Source organism: Bos indicus, chromosome 9 (assembly GCF_029378745.1).
Source record: "Bos indicus isolate NIAB-ARS_2022 breed Sahiwal x Tharparkar chromosome 9, NIAB-ARS_B.indTharparkar_mat_pri_1.0, whole genome shotgun sequence".
NCBI lineage: Eukaryota > Metazoa > Chordata > Mammalia > Artiodactyla > Bovidae > Bos > Bos indicus.
In genome coordinates this window covers 32,262,128-32,276,122 of record NC_091768.1, presented here as the reverse complement: position 1 = coordinate 32,276,122, position 13,995 = coordinate 32,262,128, and the positions used below count along the sequence as shown (strand labels likewise).

The following is a 13,995-nucleotide window of genomic DNA, read 5'->3' as shown; positions in this document are numbered from 1 at the left end:
TTACACATGCTGCTAAATTCCTTTCCAGGAGAATCATTTTATATTCCCATCAGCAGCTTTTGGTGTTTATTTCTTTACCCTTATCAATGCTGCATGGTCTTATGTTTTTCTTAATCATTGTTCATTTTATGGTAATGAAATGACATCTTACTAATTTCATTTCCAGTTTTCAAATGATAGTGATATTAAAATTGTTTTCCATGCATTTTCTTTAGCCCGTTTTAAAAAAACTACACTGCATTTTTCTTACTGTTTTGTAAATACTCTTCTGCTATTAAAGACTTAAATTCTGTTACTCATATAGTTTGCCAATCATTTACTCCACCCTTCCAGTTTTTCCTCTCTCATAGTTTTGTTGGTGGCTCCACAGTAAAGAATCCACCTTCAATGCAGGAGATGCAGGAGACACAAGTTCAGTCCTTGGGTTGGGAAGACCCCTGGAGAAGGAAACCGCAACCCACTCAGTATTCTTGCCTGGGAAATCCCATGGGCAGAGGAGCCCGGTGGGTCGCACTCCATAGGGTCGCAAAGAGTAGGATGCGACTGAGCATGTACACACAATTTGATATACAGAAGTTTTAGTTTTAACTACAAATATTTTGTTTTTATTTATTTATTTTTATTTTTTTTCCATTTTTTTTAAAATTTTATTTTATTTTTAAACTTTACATAATTGTATTAGTTTTGCCAAATATCAAAATGAATCCGCCACAGGTATACATGACACTGACATGGTATTTCAAAAGGCCTTCTCTGTCCTTTTATTTTTGTCCCTGGTATTTTCATATTTTATTTATATTCATGATTTAATATTACATTTCAATGCTTAGCCCATCTGGGATTTTTTTGGTACCAGGTTGAAGAAGGCATCTAACTTTATTTTCCTCTTTTCTTCCATTGATATGTAGTCTTAAAAAAGTACTGTCATCCACTATGATTCAGATTAAACCTGTTAACTCTAGCTTCTATCCCACTGTTCTGACATGACAGAAAAGTCCTCAGAGCACTCTTGACTGAATGACCTTTTCAGGCCTCACAGTCTGCCTCTAATCACTGTGTGACACTGTGAGGCACTTCCAACCCTCTTTAAGTATTTGTTTTCGTGGTTTTCTAATATCCATTCATCCTTATTCTCATGCTTTGATACCTCCTTTTCAGTTTTGTTCCCTGGCTCCGTTAATTCAATATTGGTACTCCACTTGTTACCAGCAATCTTCTCTTCAGCTATCCTTGGGTGAACTCTTCTTAAATGGCTTCAAGAACTGCCTGATCTTTAGCTCCAAATCCACACCCTAAATTAAGTTCCAACAGAGATATCTTACAATCACCTCAAAGTCAGTATATCTGAACAACTCAATGTCTTGCCGTTCAATGTGTGTTTTCCCCGTAATTCCTGTCTTGCAACAGTGGCATCATTACCTGTCCCAAACACCCAAGGAGACACCTGAGTCACTTTCTCCCACTCACCACACCAAACCCTATAAATTCTATTTTAAAGCTTTTTAATTTTTATATTGTATTGACATACAGTGGATTTCCAGCAATATATTAGCTTCAGGTATACAAAATAGTCAAAGAAGGCTATGGCACCCGACTCCAGCACTCTTGCCTGGAAAATCCCATGGACGGAGGAGCCTGCTAGGCTGCAGTCCATGGGGTCGCGAAGAGTCGGACATGACTGAGCGACTTCCCTTTCACTTTTCACTTTCATGCATTGGAGAAGGAAATGGCAACCCACTCCAGTGTTCTTGCCTGGAGAATCCCAGGGACGGGGAAGCCTGGTGGGCTGCCGTCTATGGGGTCCTTAAAGGCATGTCAATAAAATGTGTTTAAATGTGAGACTGCACAAACCCATCCATATTTTCTTACTTATTCTGCTACTGCTGCTGCTAAGTCACTTCAGTCGTCCCAAGAGTGGAATTGCTGAATCATGGTAGTTCTATTTTTAGTTTTTTGATGAACCTCCATGCTGTTCTCTACACTGACTGCACCAATGTCCATTTCCACCAACAGTGTACAAGGATTCCCTTTTCTCTACATCCTGGCCAACATTTGTTATTTATAGACTTTTTCATAGTAACCATTCTGCCAGGTAAGGAGTGGTATCTTGTTGTTTTTGACTAGCATTCTCTAATAATTAGCAATGTTGAGCATCTTTTCAGGTGCCTGTTAGACCTTTTCCCAAAGAATACATGTGGATGGCTGTCTAGGTCTTCTGCTCATTTTGTTTTGATCTATTTACTTAATTTTTTTCTATATATACTCAGTATATTTTATTGCATGCCGTGTGTGTATGCTCACTCGGTTCAGTTGTGTCTGACTCTAGGACCTCATGGACTGTAGCTCACCAGTCTCCCCTGTCCATGGGATTCTCCAGGCAAAGATACTGCAGTGGGTTGCCATCCCCTCTTCCAGGGCATCTTTCCGACCCAAAGATTGAACCCATGCCTCTTACCATCTCCTGCACTGCAGGTGGATTCTTTACCACTGAGCCACTGAGAAGCCCATTCTGCTCATTTTTTGACTGGGCCGTTTTTCTATATTGAGTTCTATGAGCTGATTATATATTTTGGATATTAACCCCTTATCTGTCATATCATTTGCAAATATTTTCTCTCATTCAGTAAGTTGTTTTTTCTTTTTGTCAATAGTTTTCCTTGCTGTGCAAAAGCTTTTAAGTTTAATTAGGTCCTGTTTGTTTATTTTTGCTTTTATTTCTTTTACCTCAGGAGACAGATTCAAAAAATATGGCTACTAATATGTCAAGTATTTACTGATCTACTACCATTTGTTAGGCAGCACAACAACTGTGATAGAGCACTGTACAACAAACCAATCCAAATGATTTTCATTTTAACAAAATACTGAAAAAATATATATAGACTTCAAAAGTTATTTTCAGAAGAAAATCAACAGCTTAAAGTTTTTTTAGTGTATTTATTTATTTGCCTGAACCACATCTTGGTTGTAGCCTGCAGGATCTTTAGTTGAGACAAAGAAGATATCTTAGTTGTGGCAATGTGGGGTTGAACCCGGGTCCCCTGCATTGGGAGTGAGGAGTCTTAGCCACTGGACTACCAGGAAACTCCCCAAAATCAACAACTTAAATATTATAAGAACATTTTAAAAGATCATAATGGTCAGACTGATTGATGATTCAGCTTACATTTTGCCTTCAGGGGTGATCCCAAAGTACCATTTCATAGGATTAAATGGTTATCTTCCACCTGAGATTTTAAATTCACTAGCTTCCCTTAATATTCTGTTATGATTCTGGAATTCATGAATTTATCATCTAAATACATAGTTGAACTATTTATGTTTTTAGGCTATTTCACTTGTAAGGGTATCAAGATACATCAACTTACAAAAATAGGACATTCTCTAATTTTTTTTCTAAAACAATCACTTTCAGTCTTTACAAACTACCTCCCTAAGTCTTTCTTCCTGTCTTTCCATAAATGTTCCTATTTTCCATCCAATAAATGTAAGTGGGATAAAATCTTTATTTAAAAGGCAAAATTTTCTGACTTGGTATTTTTTAAAATGCAGCTATATGTGATTGGCAAGAAGCACATGTAAACATTAGGATGCAGAAAAGCAAAGTCAGTAGATGAAAAAATATATATCAGTCAGCTTATACAATATCAAATAACAAAGACTAAGCCAAAAAGAATGATTCATTAAGTAGCTAAAGCAATTTTATATTTGTATGCATATAACAAAAGTCTCTAAATATACAAAGAAAAAAATGATATAGAATGTAAGAAGAAATAAGCAAACCCATCATCATAGTATCAGTTTTTAGAAGCTGATAAATCAAGAAGATAAACCAAAAAGAATACAAAATATTTGAAGAAAACAGCTTAAAATTCTAATGAACGGGGGAATATAGACTACATTGCATTAAACAAGTGGATGCACTCAGAATATTAAACTTCTCTCATATGAGAGGTTACTATGCTTGCCTTAAAAAGTTTCACAAATTATTTTCATATGAACCACAACATCATTAAGGTTAAAGGCATTTTGATCTCACACAGCTCTTCCAGAGGACAGAAAGGGCACAAGTCCCGCTTCATTTTATAAGGCTAATATAACTTTGACTCCAAAACCAGAAAAGGATGGTATAAAAAAGGAAAAGCACAGAGCAATCTTACTCAAGTCTAGACTTCAAAATATGAGAATATAAAGAAATACTATGTTTAAAAAAAAAGAACAGGAAATTAACATGTAATACAGTTTTATTAACTAAAGTACAGATTTTGTTTAAACTTCACGTTTTATGCTAGTGTCCACTATTTGTTTTCACACCTTATTTAAGATTTTGCATTGTATTTAGCTGCATTGAGCAGCTTCAGCTACATGCAATGAATCCTGATAAATTTTCTTTTCATTTTTATTGTTACAAATATTTTCCTTTCTACAACTTCTTAGATATACCCATCACTTAAAAGTGGACATTTAATCTACAAATACATGGGATTTTTAAAGTATCTTCAATATTAATTTCTCATTTTGATGTTAATTTCTCATTTAAGTGCTTTCTTCTCTGCAATCACTTTCTGTGTTTTTTCAGTCTTTTAACTTTATTGATAGTTTCAATGGTTAAGTCAAAGACCTCTCTTGATAAATGTCACATTGCATTTGAAAATATGTGGGTTATTTTCAGGTATCTTTTGATACTTATTTCTAACCTAAGTCCACAGTGAAAGAAGAACACACTGTATGATTTTAATAGACTATGAAATATTTGTACATTGTTTTATGACCCTGGATATGCTTCAGTGTCTCCTGGTGTATAGTCTATGGGAACTTGAACAGAATTTGTATCCTGCTGTTGTATGAAATTATATAAATCTTAATTATGTTGAATTGTTTCTAGTGCTTTTCAGGTCTACTATATCCTTCTACTTTTCTGTCTATTCATTCTATTATTTTTGAGAGTTTGATATTGAAACTCCAACTAAAAATATTAAATTTATCTACTTAAAATTAATTGTAATATACAGTGAAGTAGTCAAAGTCACTCAGTTGTGTCCGATTCTGCGACCCCATGGACTATATACAGTCCATGGAATTCTCTAGGCCAGAATACTGGAGTGGGTAGTCTTTTCCTTCTCCAGGTGATCTTCCCCACCCAGGGATCAAACCCAGGTCTCCTGCATTGCAGGCGGATTCTTTACCAGCTGAGCCACAGGGAAGCCCAAGAATACTGGGGTGGGTAGCCTATCCCTTCTCCAGGGGATCTTCCCAGCCCAGGAATCGAACCAGGGGCTTCTGCAATGCAGGCAGATTCTTTACCAACTGAGCTATCAGGGAAGCAAAAATCTTAATTTATCTATTTAAAAATAATTGTAATGTATAGTGGAACTATAAAGAAAATAAAAAATGTATAATCTGGCATGGATAACTAGGACTTCTTCTAGAACTTCAAGGTTGATTTAAAATTATAAAACTGATTAATGTAAGCTGCAGTCCATTGGGTCACAAAGAGTTGAACACAACTTAGCTACTGAACAACAACAAAGGCACCACATTAAGTTAAACAAAAAGGAGTTAGATCCCAAGAGATGCAGAAAAATCAACATCAATTTGTGATGGTTTTTTAAATTAGGAAACTTAGAGAACATTTACAAAATAAAACTTCAAAGAAGCATCATAATTAACTGTGAAATATTGACACCCTTCATTTTAAGAGCTGGGAATAAAACAAGAATGCTTATTATCTCTGGAGATCTTAGCCAGCAAAGTAATGCAGGAAAAAATGCCCCAGGGTGAAGGGAAGGTAGAGGCAGACTAGGGATGAGTCAGGCATATTTTTGGGGAGCCGTTCTAAAATGGCACTACAATATTATCAAGGTGCTAAAACATAATTGAGAATGTATCCAGAAGGAAAATCAATTATGTATTTATCAGAACTCTTCTCAGTGAAGTAACAGTAAGTAGGTTGGAGGACTACTTAAACCACTTGGGAGTAAGGAGGAGAACTCCAGGGCACTTGCATGAGAAACACAGATGGTCACTAAACCACCTTTTAATGAGAGAAACCACAAGGATCACAGACCCTGAGGGAGGTGTGAAGGGGTTGATCCTGAACAATCAGCGACAGACTGAGCTAATATCAGTAACAATCTAATTCTCTACTGTACCCTAAAGCCATGCTTGGTACCTTTCTCTGAATAAATGTTTAAAGATAATTAAATAATACCAGTTGCAAACCATTAACCTGCCTGGGGCACTCGGGTTTTGGCATGCTTTCTGTAAGCAGAAGAGTGATGAGAAAGTAGGACATAAAGACTGTTTGGCAAGATGAGGCTAGTGAGGTACAACGGCTGTCAAGACGAGATGCGTCAAGAAAAGGACTTGCTTTAGGAACACCAGTCTAAGAGCCCCATGAAAGATGAGCTGGAACGGAAAGAAAAGAGGACTGTTCCAGCTGGGCTGTTGGGGGACACAAGTGAATGTGGACAAAAGAGAAAAAGTGCTGGAACAAACAATATTCTAGCCTTTCAACGGTCTTTGCATTTATTTTATTCACAACTTTTTGGATTTATAACACTTTATTACAGCCTATTCCTTATCTTTTCTTTTCCAGGCTAAACAATACTATTTTCATACAGAATTTAAAAGTGCAAAGATTTGGCATAGAGAATACGAAGTCAATGTTTTGCAAAAGAGTAGGAAAAAACCTCTTGTTTTCTTTCCTATAAGGGGATACTGTCTTCTGTTTTGCTTTCCCCCGCAAAAGGACCTTGCTCCAAATTTAGTTGTTTTTTTTTTTTTAGTTGTTTTTGTAGTAAATTTTTACATTGTGAGATATCATCAATGTATTATGAAAAATTCAACATCAAAGAAAGTTTTTGATTATTTTTACTCTACATATATATGTGACCTTCCACACAGGCTCATCTACTTACATGACGTTAGCAAATAAAGTACTTGCCTCTTGATTGGCTGAGTGCAGTTTGTCTTCCAATTCTTCCTTCAGGTTTTCTAGCTCCTGTTGAAGCTGATTTTTATCCTCTTCCAGGTTTAGTTTTTCCTTTTTATATTGTTCCTCCAATTCCTTACAAAAAGAAATTTAAAAAAATTAACAAAACTGCAAATATCGTACACCTCAAACACTCCAAGAAAAAGATTATTCTGTTTTAAATTGATGCTGTGCTCTTCAAATTAGCGTTATACTTAAATATTAATATCAGAGTTAACAATGAATCTAATTAATCCTAGGGGCTTTGAGTCTATCATTCTAAATCACTTATGATGTAGCAATTAAGTCATTTTTTAAAAATGGTAAAAATATCTGCCTAATCTAGATTAAGCTGAAGTCCAAAAAAACAGAAATGTGTGCCAAAAATGATAAATCTTGTGAGATTAGAAAAATTCTAACTCTTGAGTTCATGATATACTCTTGAGTTCTTTTATACGGACATAAAAATACAAAAAGTATTAATACTTCTGGAACTCAGTGCTCTAGCACTGGAATTTAGTCAAGGATTAACAAGTAAAAAATTAAAGTATCTAAAGAGCAATACTACTAACATTGATACTGAAGAAGACCAACTCTTTGGCAGGCATGCTACTCACTACTTGGCATATAAAAGGAATAAGACACAGTGCCTGCCCTGAATAAGCTCATTAAAGAATATATGATTAAAATGAGTTGCAATGGGGGTTGAATGGGGAACTAATAAGTTGTGGCTTGGTGTGAAACTTGGACAGAGAGAGTTTCCTAAGCAGAGTTTGAAGGAGTGGACCAGTAAGAAAAGGTAGTGAAGAGGGAGCTACAACAGACTAGGCAGAAGAAAATGCACGTGCAACAACCATGGAGGAGCAAAGAGCGAGAACAAAGCGTATTACAAGTGCGTCTACAGTGTAAGGGGAGAAGACTAATATTAATAAGCAGTGTCCTGTGCTGGCAGTCCCCAGGACAAACCCCAGGTTGACGGTTTAAGGGGATGCCTCTCAGGACTCAGCATGTAGCTGTACTCACAGCTATGATGTATTATAGCAAAAGGATACAAGGACAATCAGCAAAGAGAAAAGGCACCGCAGGCAAAGTCTGCAGAAAACCAGACTCAAGCTTCTGAGTCCTCTCACACAGAACTCTCCAGCAAGGTGGGACAACGCATGTGAAATGCTGTCTACCAGGAAAGCTCATGAGGGACCCAGGGCTGGGTTTCTTAGTGGGCGCCAGCCACACAGGTACCCCCTTGATTAGTATGTTCCACAATTTCAGACTCCAAGAATGAGAGCATGTGTTCCACATAAACCATATTGTCTAGTTAAACAGTTTAGGCACAGCGAGCCGCTCTTATCAGGAAATGGCGAGAATTCTCATGAAAATCAACTTCCAGACACCAGGCAATGGCCAATTTTGTACCACGTTTTCTAAGAATGACACTTTCAAGGCTACTGCGTCATCTCTTTTCTGCGTGGATTTTTCTGTATATTCATACCCTTTCTGGTAACTAAGTCACGAGGGATGGTGAAGTCACTTTTAGCTAAGTGTTCTTTAAAAGATAAAAGGATGCTGGAGAAAGATTATTTGGAAGGAGGATGGTTTTAGCTTAGGCTCAGACATAAACTAGCTGTGCAAGAACTAGAAAGCTTTTAGGAAACTGTCAAGTGCTATTATATAAAACATGTAACAACTATCATTAATACATGCCGACATGAGGTGGTGGCTAAGTGCCTTAGGGTCTGATATCTGAGACCTGAATTCAGGCCCGACTGACTCCTCCTAGCTGCATGTGCTTAAGCAAGTATTAACCCCTCTGCGTCTCCACCCCTCTTCAGGAAGATGGGTACAGAAATCAAACCAATAGCAGCACTGCAGGAACTAAATGAAAAAAACAAGTGTAAAATACCACTGCAGTGTCAGGTAAACACGGTAAGAAATGCTAACACTTATTTATCACTATATGCTCAGATGTGTCTCGGTTCCTAACACTTTATCGCACTTAATCCTCAGGGATATTACAAGATGGATCTTATTAGGTTGGTACAAAAGTAACTGTGGTTTTGGACTGTGAATTTTAAATCGTTATAACTAGGCTCAAACCTATCTTTATTAATCAAAATAGAAACTATTATAATCAACACACTTTTTCCAATAAAAAACAATTTTGTTTATTCCTGTAGCATAAAAATCCATGTTTCAGAATTCAACGAACTCTTGGAAAGTATTTTCTGCCTCCTGCTGGTTATGGGAGCATTCTCCCTATAAAAAGTTGTTGAGATGCTTGAAGAAGTGGTAGTCAGTTGGTGAGAGGTCAGGGGAATATAGCAGATGAGACGAAACTTCATAGCCCAACTCATTCAACTTTTGAAGTATTGGTTGTAATGATGTGAGGTTGGGCGTTGTTGTGCAGAAGAACTGGGCCCTTTCTGTTGACAATGCCAGCTGTAGGCGTTGTGGTGCATCTCATTGATTTGCTGAGCGTACTCCTCAGACGTAAGGGCTTGCCGGGATTCAGAAAGCTATAGTGGGTCCGATGGGCAGCAGGCCGCCAAACGGTGACCATGACCTTTTTTGGTGCAAGTTTGGCTTTAGGAAGTGCTTTGGAACTTCTTCTCTGTCCAACCACTGAGCTGGTCGATGCTGGTTGTCATATAAAATCCACTTTTCATAACACATCACAATCCAATTAAGAAATGGTTCACTGTTGTTGCATAGAATAAGAGAAAACAACACTTCAAAGCAATGATTTCTTTTGGTTTTTGGTCATCTCATGAGGCACCCACTTATCGAGATTTTTCACCTTTCCAATTTGCTTCAAATGCCAAATGATCACAGAACGGTCAACTTTGATTTCTTCGGCAACTTCTTGTTGTAAGAAGATCAGCTTCATTAATCCTCTCAGTCGGTCAACTTCTGATGGCCTGCCACTGCACTCCTCATCTTCTTTGCAAAACTTCTCAAACCACCACTGCACTGTACATTCATTAGAAGTTTCTGGGCCAAATGCGTTGCTGATGTTGCGAGTTGTCTCCACTGCTTTACGACCCATTTTGAACTCAAATAAGAAAATTGCTTGAATTTGCTGTCTAATATCATTTCTATAGTCTAAAATAAATATAAACAGCAAGTAATAAATCATTAACAAAAAACAAAGCAAGAAATGCGCATTACAATGATGTACAACATAACCACATTTATTTAAGAATGTATTCCAATATCAAAGTTCAACAACGTAAAACCACAATTACTTTTGCACCAACCTAATACCTTCATCTTCAAGTGAGCGGCCTCAGGTATAGCCTTTGGGACCCAAGAAAAAGCAGCTAGTAAGCAAAGGGCTCAGTGTTAAGGCCCCATCTGTCAGGTACCTTGCTTTTTCTACTATATAATTACTGTCTGTCGTGTATTACAATTAGCAAGCTTATTACTTAATTAAGGGCAATAATAAAACAAAAAACAGATCATTTTCCCAGGGAAGGAAACTGTCTCCAGGAGAATAAGCGCTCCAACTAATGAGGCTTCCTGAGGAGAAACCGATGTTGTTGTCTGATGAAGAGACAGCTCAAGATCAAGGGAGTGTTTCCATGATGGCTATACAAAGTAGAAATGCCTCATATCAATTTAATAAACTACAGCCCCTGTAGAAACTTTTATGTATGTTACTCTGTGAACTGAGATTTTCAGAGTGATTAGGAGATAGCAACTAGGTCATTATAGAAAGTCCACCAATTTATAATACAATGCGAAGCTGAAGTTTTACTCACCATCTGCAGTTTTTTCTTATCCCTAATCGCATTACTGTGGACAGCCTCAATTGCCATGTGGTGCTTCCAAGCTAATTCTTCCAAAGTCTTAGAATGGGCCTCATTCAGCTGAGCCACCTCCCCTTCCAGTCTACTTTGCAGGTTTTTTAGCTCCATCTCATAATATTCTTGCTGAGTTTTCTTTGCCTCATTTACTTTCTAAAATTGAACAGAAATAAAAGGTCAATCTGCTTTTTTCATTACTGCTATTTAGTATCTTAAATATTCAGTAAGTAGATAAGCTTGGATGAACTGAATGCCACAGGATTAGACCATGGTACCTGAGAATACATCACTGGGTGTTCTACAAGGTGGCACAGCCAAAATGAGTGATTTTAAAGACAATGATAAAACACACTATTATTAGGTTAGAACCAAGTGTGAGTCAGCACTTCTGCAGGCTTAAGAGAAAAAAGCTTCCTCCATGTCCAAGTGGTACACAAAAGGGCTTACCAACACCCACTCAAGTTATATCAACTTGAGTTGTATCAACTCAAGTTGATACAACTGTGTCAACAGCCAAAGAAAGAAAGTTAAGTCAGTCCTGCTTTGCGACACCGTGGACTGTAGCCCACCAGGCTCCTCCGTCCATGGGATTCTTCAGGCAAGAATACTGGAGTGGGTTGCCATTTCCTTCTCCAGGGATCTTCCCGACCCAGGGATCGAACCCAGGTCTCCTTCACTGCAAGCAGACGCTTTAACCTCCGAGCCACCAGGGAAGCCCATCAACAGCCAAGTATAGCCCTTTTAAGCATTAGCAGTCCAATGATGAAAAAAGTCAAAAGACTGTGGCAATCAAATTTTTTAAGTTCTATGGAAGGAGCATACATCACGTGTTGTGAGAGTATACAGGAAAGGAGCTTAACCTGGACGGGGTGGGAGACGATGTGGAGGTGGTGTGAGAGACACAGAGAGGGAAAGAGGTCAGCAAAGGCATTCCAGAAGGGAACACAGCTGAGCTGATGATGATGACACATTCTCTCATTTAATTCTTACAAGCCCATCAGGAAACAAGAGGTGAGAAAATGTCAAATCTAGATCTGATGTCTAAAGCCTGCATTTGTAATCATGTCCAGCATTCTGAAAGCTGAGAAGCAGCTCACCAGGTGGTGAAGTCAGGGAGCTAGATGGCTATGCAGCTGAGCAGTGTGGCGAGAACACAGGATTCAAGGCTGGGAGTGGAGAGGGAGGGAGGCTCAGAAGCAGGCAGGGTCAAATGATGACCAGACATCTTTTATGCTAAGGACTCTAGACTGTGTTCTGATGGGAATGAGAAATCACTGTGATTTAAGTGACTGATATTTAAAATTTTTTTTTCTTAATTTTTATTCATTGATTTTTAACATTTGTTGTTTAAGCCACCCAGGCTATGGCATTTTGTGACAGCAGCCCCAGCAAACTAAGACAACTTGTGAAGGGGAAGGAGCAGAAAGGAAACAAGGACAGGAAGAACTCTGGGGAGTACCCGAAATCAGGGAGCAGGAGGAGAACGAGGAGCCAGTGAGTGAGACGTGAGTGACCGGGGGAGGAGGAGAGCCAGGAGGGGTCAGCATCGCAGAGACAAGCGCTGGGCCAAGAGTGGTGAGTGCTGCCGAGAAAATGGGTACGGCTTCTGGGTGTGGTGGTGGTGTTCCCACTGCTGCCTTAGGATCCAGTTCAATAGAGCAGAGGTGGGGTTGGGGGGATCCAGACAAAAAGCAGGAAATGGATGTATTAGGTGAAGGCTATTCTTTCAACAAATTATGGGATGTTATGGAACAGGAAGGTGAGAAAGTAAAACTTGAAGACAATGAGGTTGAAAGATGTTTGAATTCTCGCTAGGGGCTGCTTCAGAACCCCTCCTTGCTGCTCTGTAAGACTCTTGGAAGACAGACACACCTCCTCTGGGTCACTGATGCCTCCAGGGTGGGCAGAGCCATCCTGCTATCTGGCCTCTATGGCAGCTGCCATCTACCTGCCTCCTGGCCCAATCTGCGGGTCTCTGGAACTACCCAGGAGGAATACAAGGTCCTCATGTCACAGAAAGCAACATAACATAGAGGTGGAGACGTGGGTTTTGGAGTCTCACAGCCCTGGGTTGAGGTTCCAGCTCTGCCACTTAGTCATGTGACCGTGGGAAACCATGAGTGCATAATGTCTGTAAGCCTCGGTTTTTCCATCTGTGAAGTGGGAGTGATAAGGTAGAAGCTATGTTACAGGGTTGCTAAAGATGAGATAATATGCCCCCAAATATTTAGTGAATATTCCCAGCCCACTGTAAATATTTTATAGTTGTTAGCAATTATTTTACATCATAAGAGATTATAATTATTCCCAAGGCCCAATAAAGGGGGAAAGCCCTAGGAAGATTCTTGAATGTAAGGCACTGGACGTTCTTTCCTGTCAAAGCCAGAAGGTATAGACAGAGGAAACAGAAATTCCCAGCCTCCTCCTTTCCGGCCTGGGCCAGCCTGGGCCTGATCCCTTCCCTTCCAGCCTCCCCTACAAGGATGGTGGTATGAGGGGCTCAGGGCTCAGGACTGAATCCCTCTTCAGCTCTCCCTGACTTGGGGTGCCCAGAAACCAGAGCCCCTACTTGAATACTTGGATGCAACATTTTAAGGGTCTTTTTAGCACCATCACCCCCAGGGTCTTTTCATTTCGCAGCTCAGACATGAAGTGCCCCTCATCAGAGATCATAGTGTCTCCCTATAGGACTGTACCAGTCAGGGTCCAACCAGAGAAGTGGGGAGGGAGGAAGAAGGGGCCGATCTGGCCTAGATGGATGGTTTGGGGAGCTACCACTGAACAAGTTACTGGAATGGATGAGCTTGTGGAATGAGTTGAGAATGCGAGAGGAACACAGACGGAGGAGGGAAGCTCCCAGACAAGTCTGCAGGGCCAGGGAGACAGGAGGAAAGTGTGAGAGAACCGAAGAGACGCTTGTGAATCAGACACAAGTCAGTACCACAGGAAGACAAGATCCCCCAAGTCCAGCAACCAGAACGTCACTGGAGGCTGAGGCCGAGTCTGTGGACTAGTAACAAGAGGAGCCAGTCCGGACCGGGTGAGGAGTGAGCGGGAAGTGAGCAAGGGCACAGACACTTTCCAGTACACCTGGTGGTTGAAAGGAGGAGAAAAAGTGTTTCAAGCTCCCACCTGGTATTGCAGATATGTGAAAAACTGGAACAAATATTCAAGCAACTACTCTACATATGATTTGTTTAATTTAGAAATTCAGTATGT

At 39.4% G+C, this 13,995-nt stretch overlaps 1 protein-coding gene across 10 annotated transcripts in view; it reads right to left on the bottom strand.

Annotated features, from left to right (window-relative positions):
* Positions 1 to 13,995, bottom strand: part of FAM184A (family with sequence similarity 184 member A) — a 122,157-nt gene that overhangs the window by 52,189 nt on the left and 55,973 nt on the right. For all 10 annotated transcript variants that reach the window (XR_011568416.1, XM_070795896.1, XM_070795899.1 and 7 more), the window contains exons 5-6: positions 10,732 to 10,929; positions 6,947 to 7,069 (exon numbers count right to left, since the gene is read on the bottom strand). Coding sequence is in view for 9 of the 10 variants with exons in the window: in XM_070795896.1 (XP_070651997.1) it covers positions 6,947 to 7,069; positions 10,732 to 10,929 (321 nt within the window). In the remaining variant the exon portion in view is untranslated. The remainder of the gene's footprint in view (positions 1 to 6,946; positions 7,070 to 10,731; positions 10,930 to 13,995) is intronic.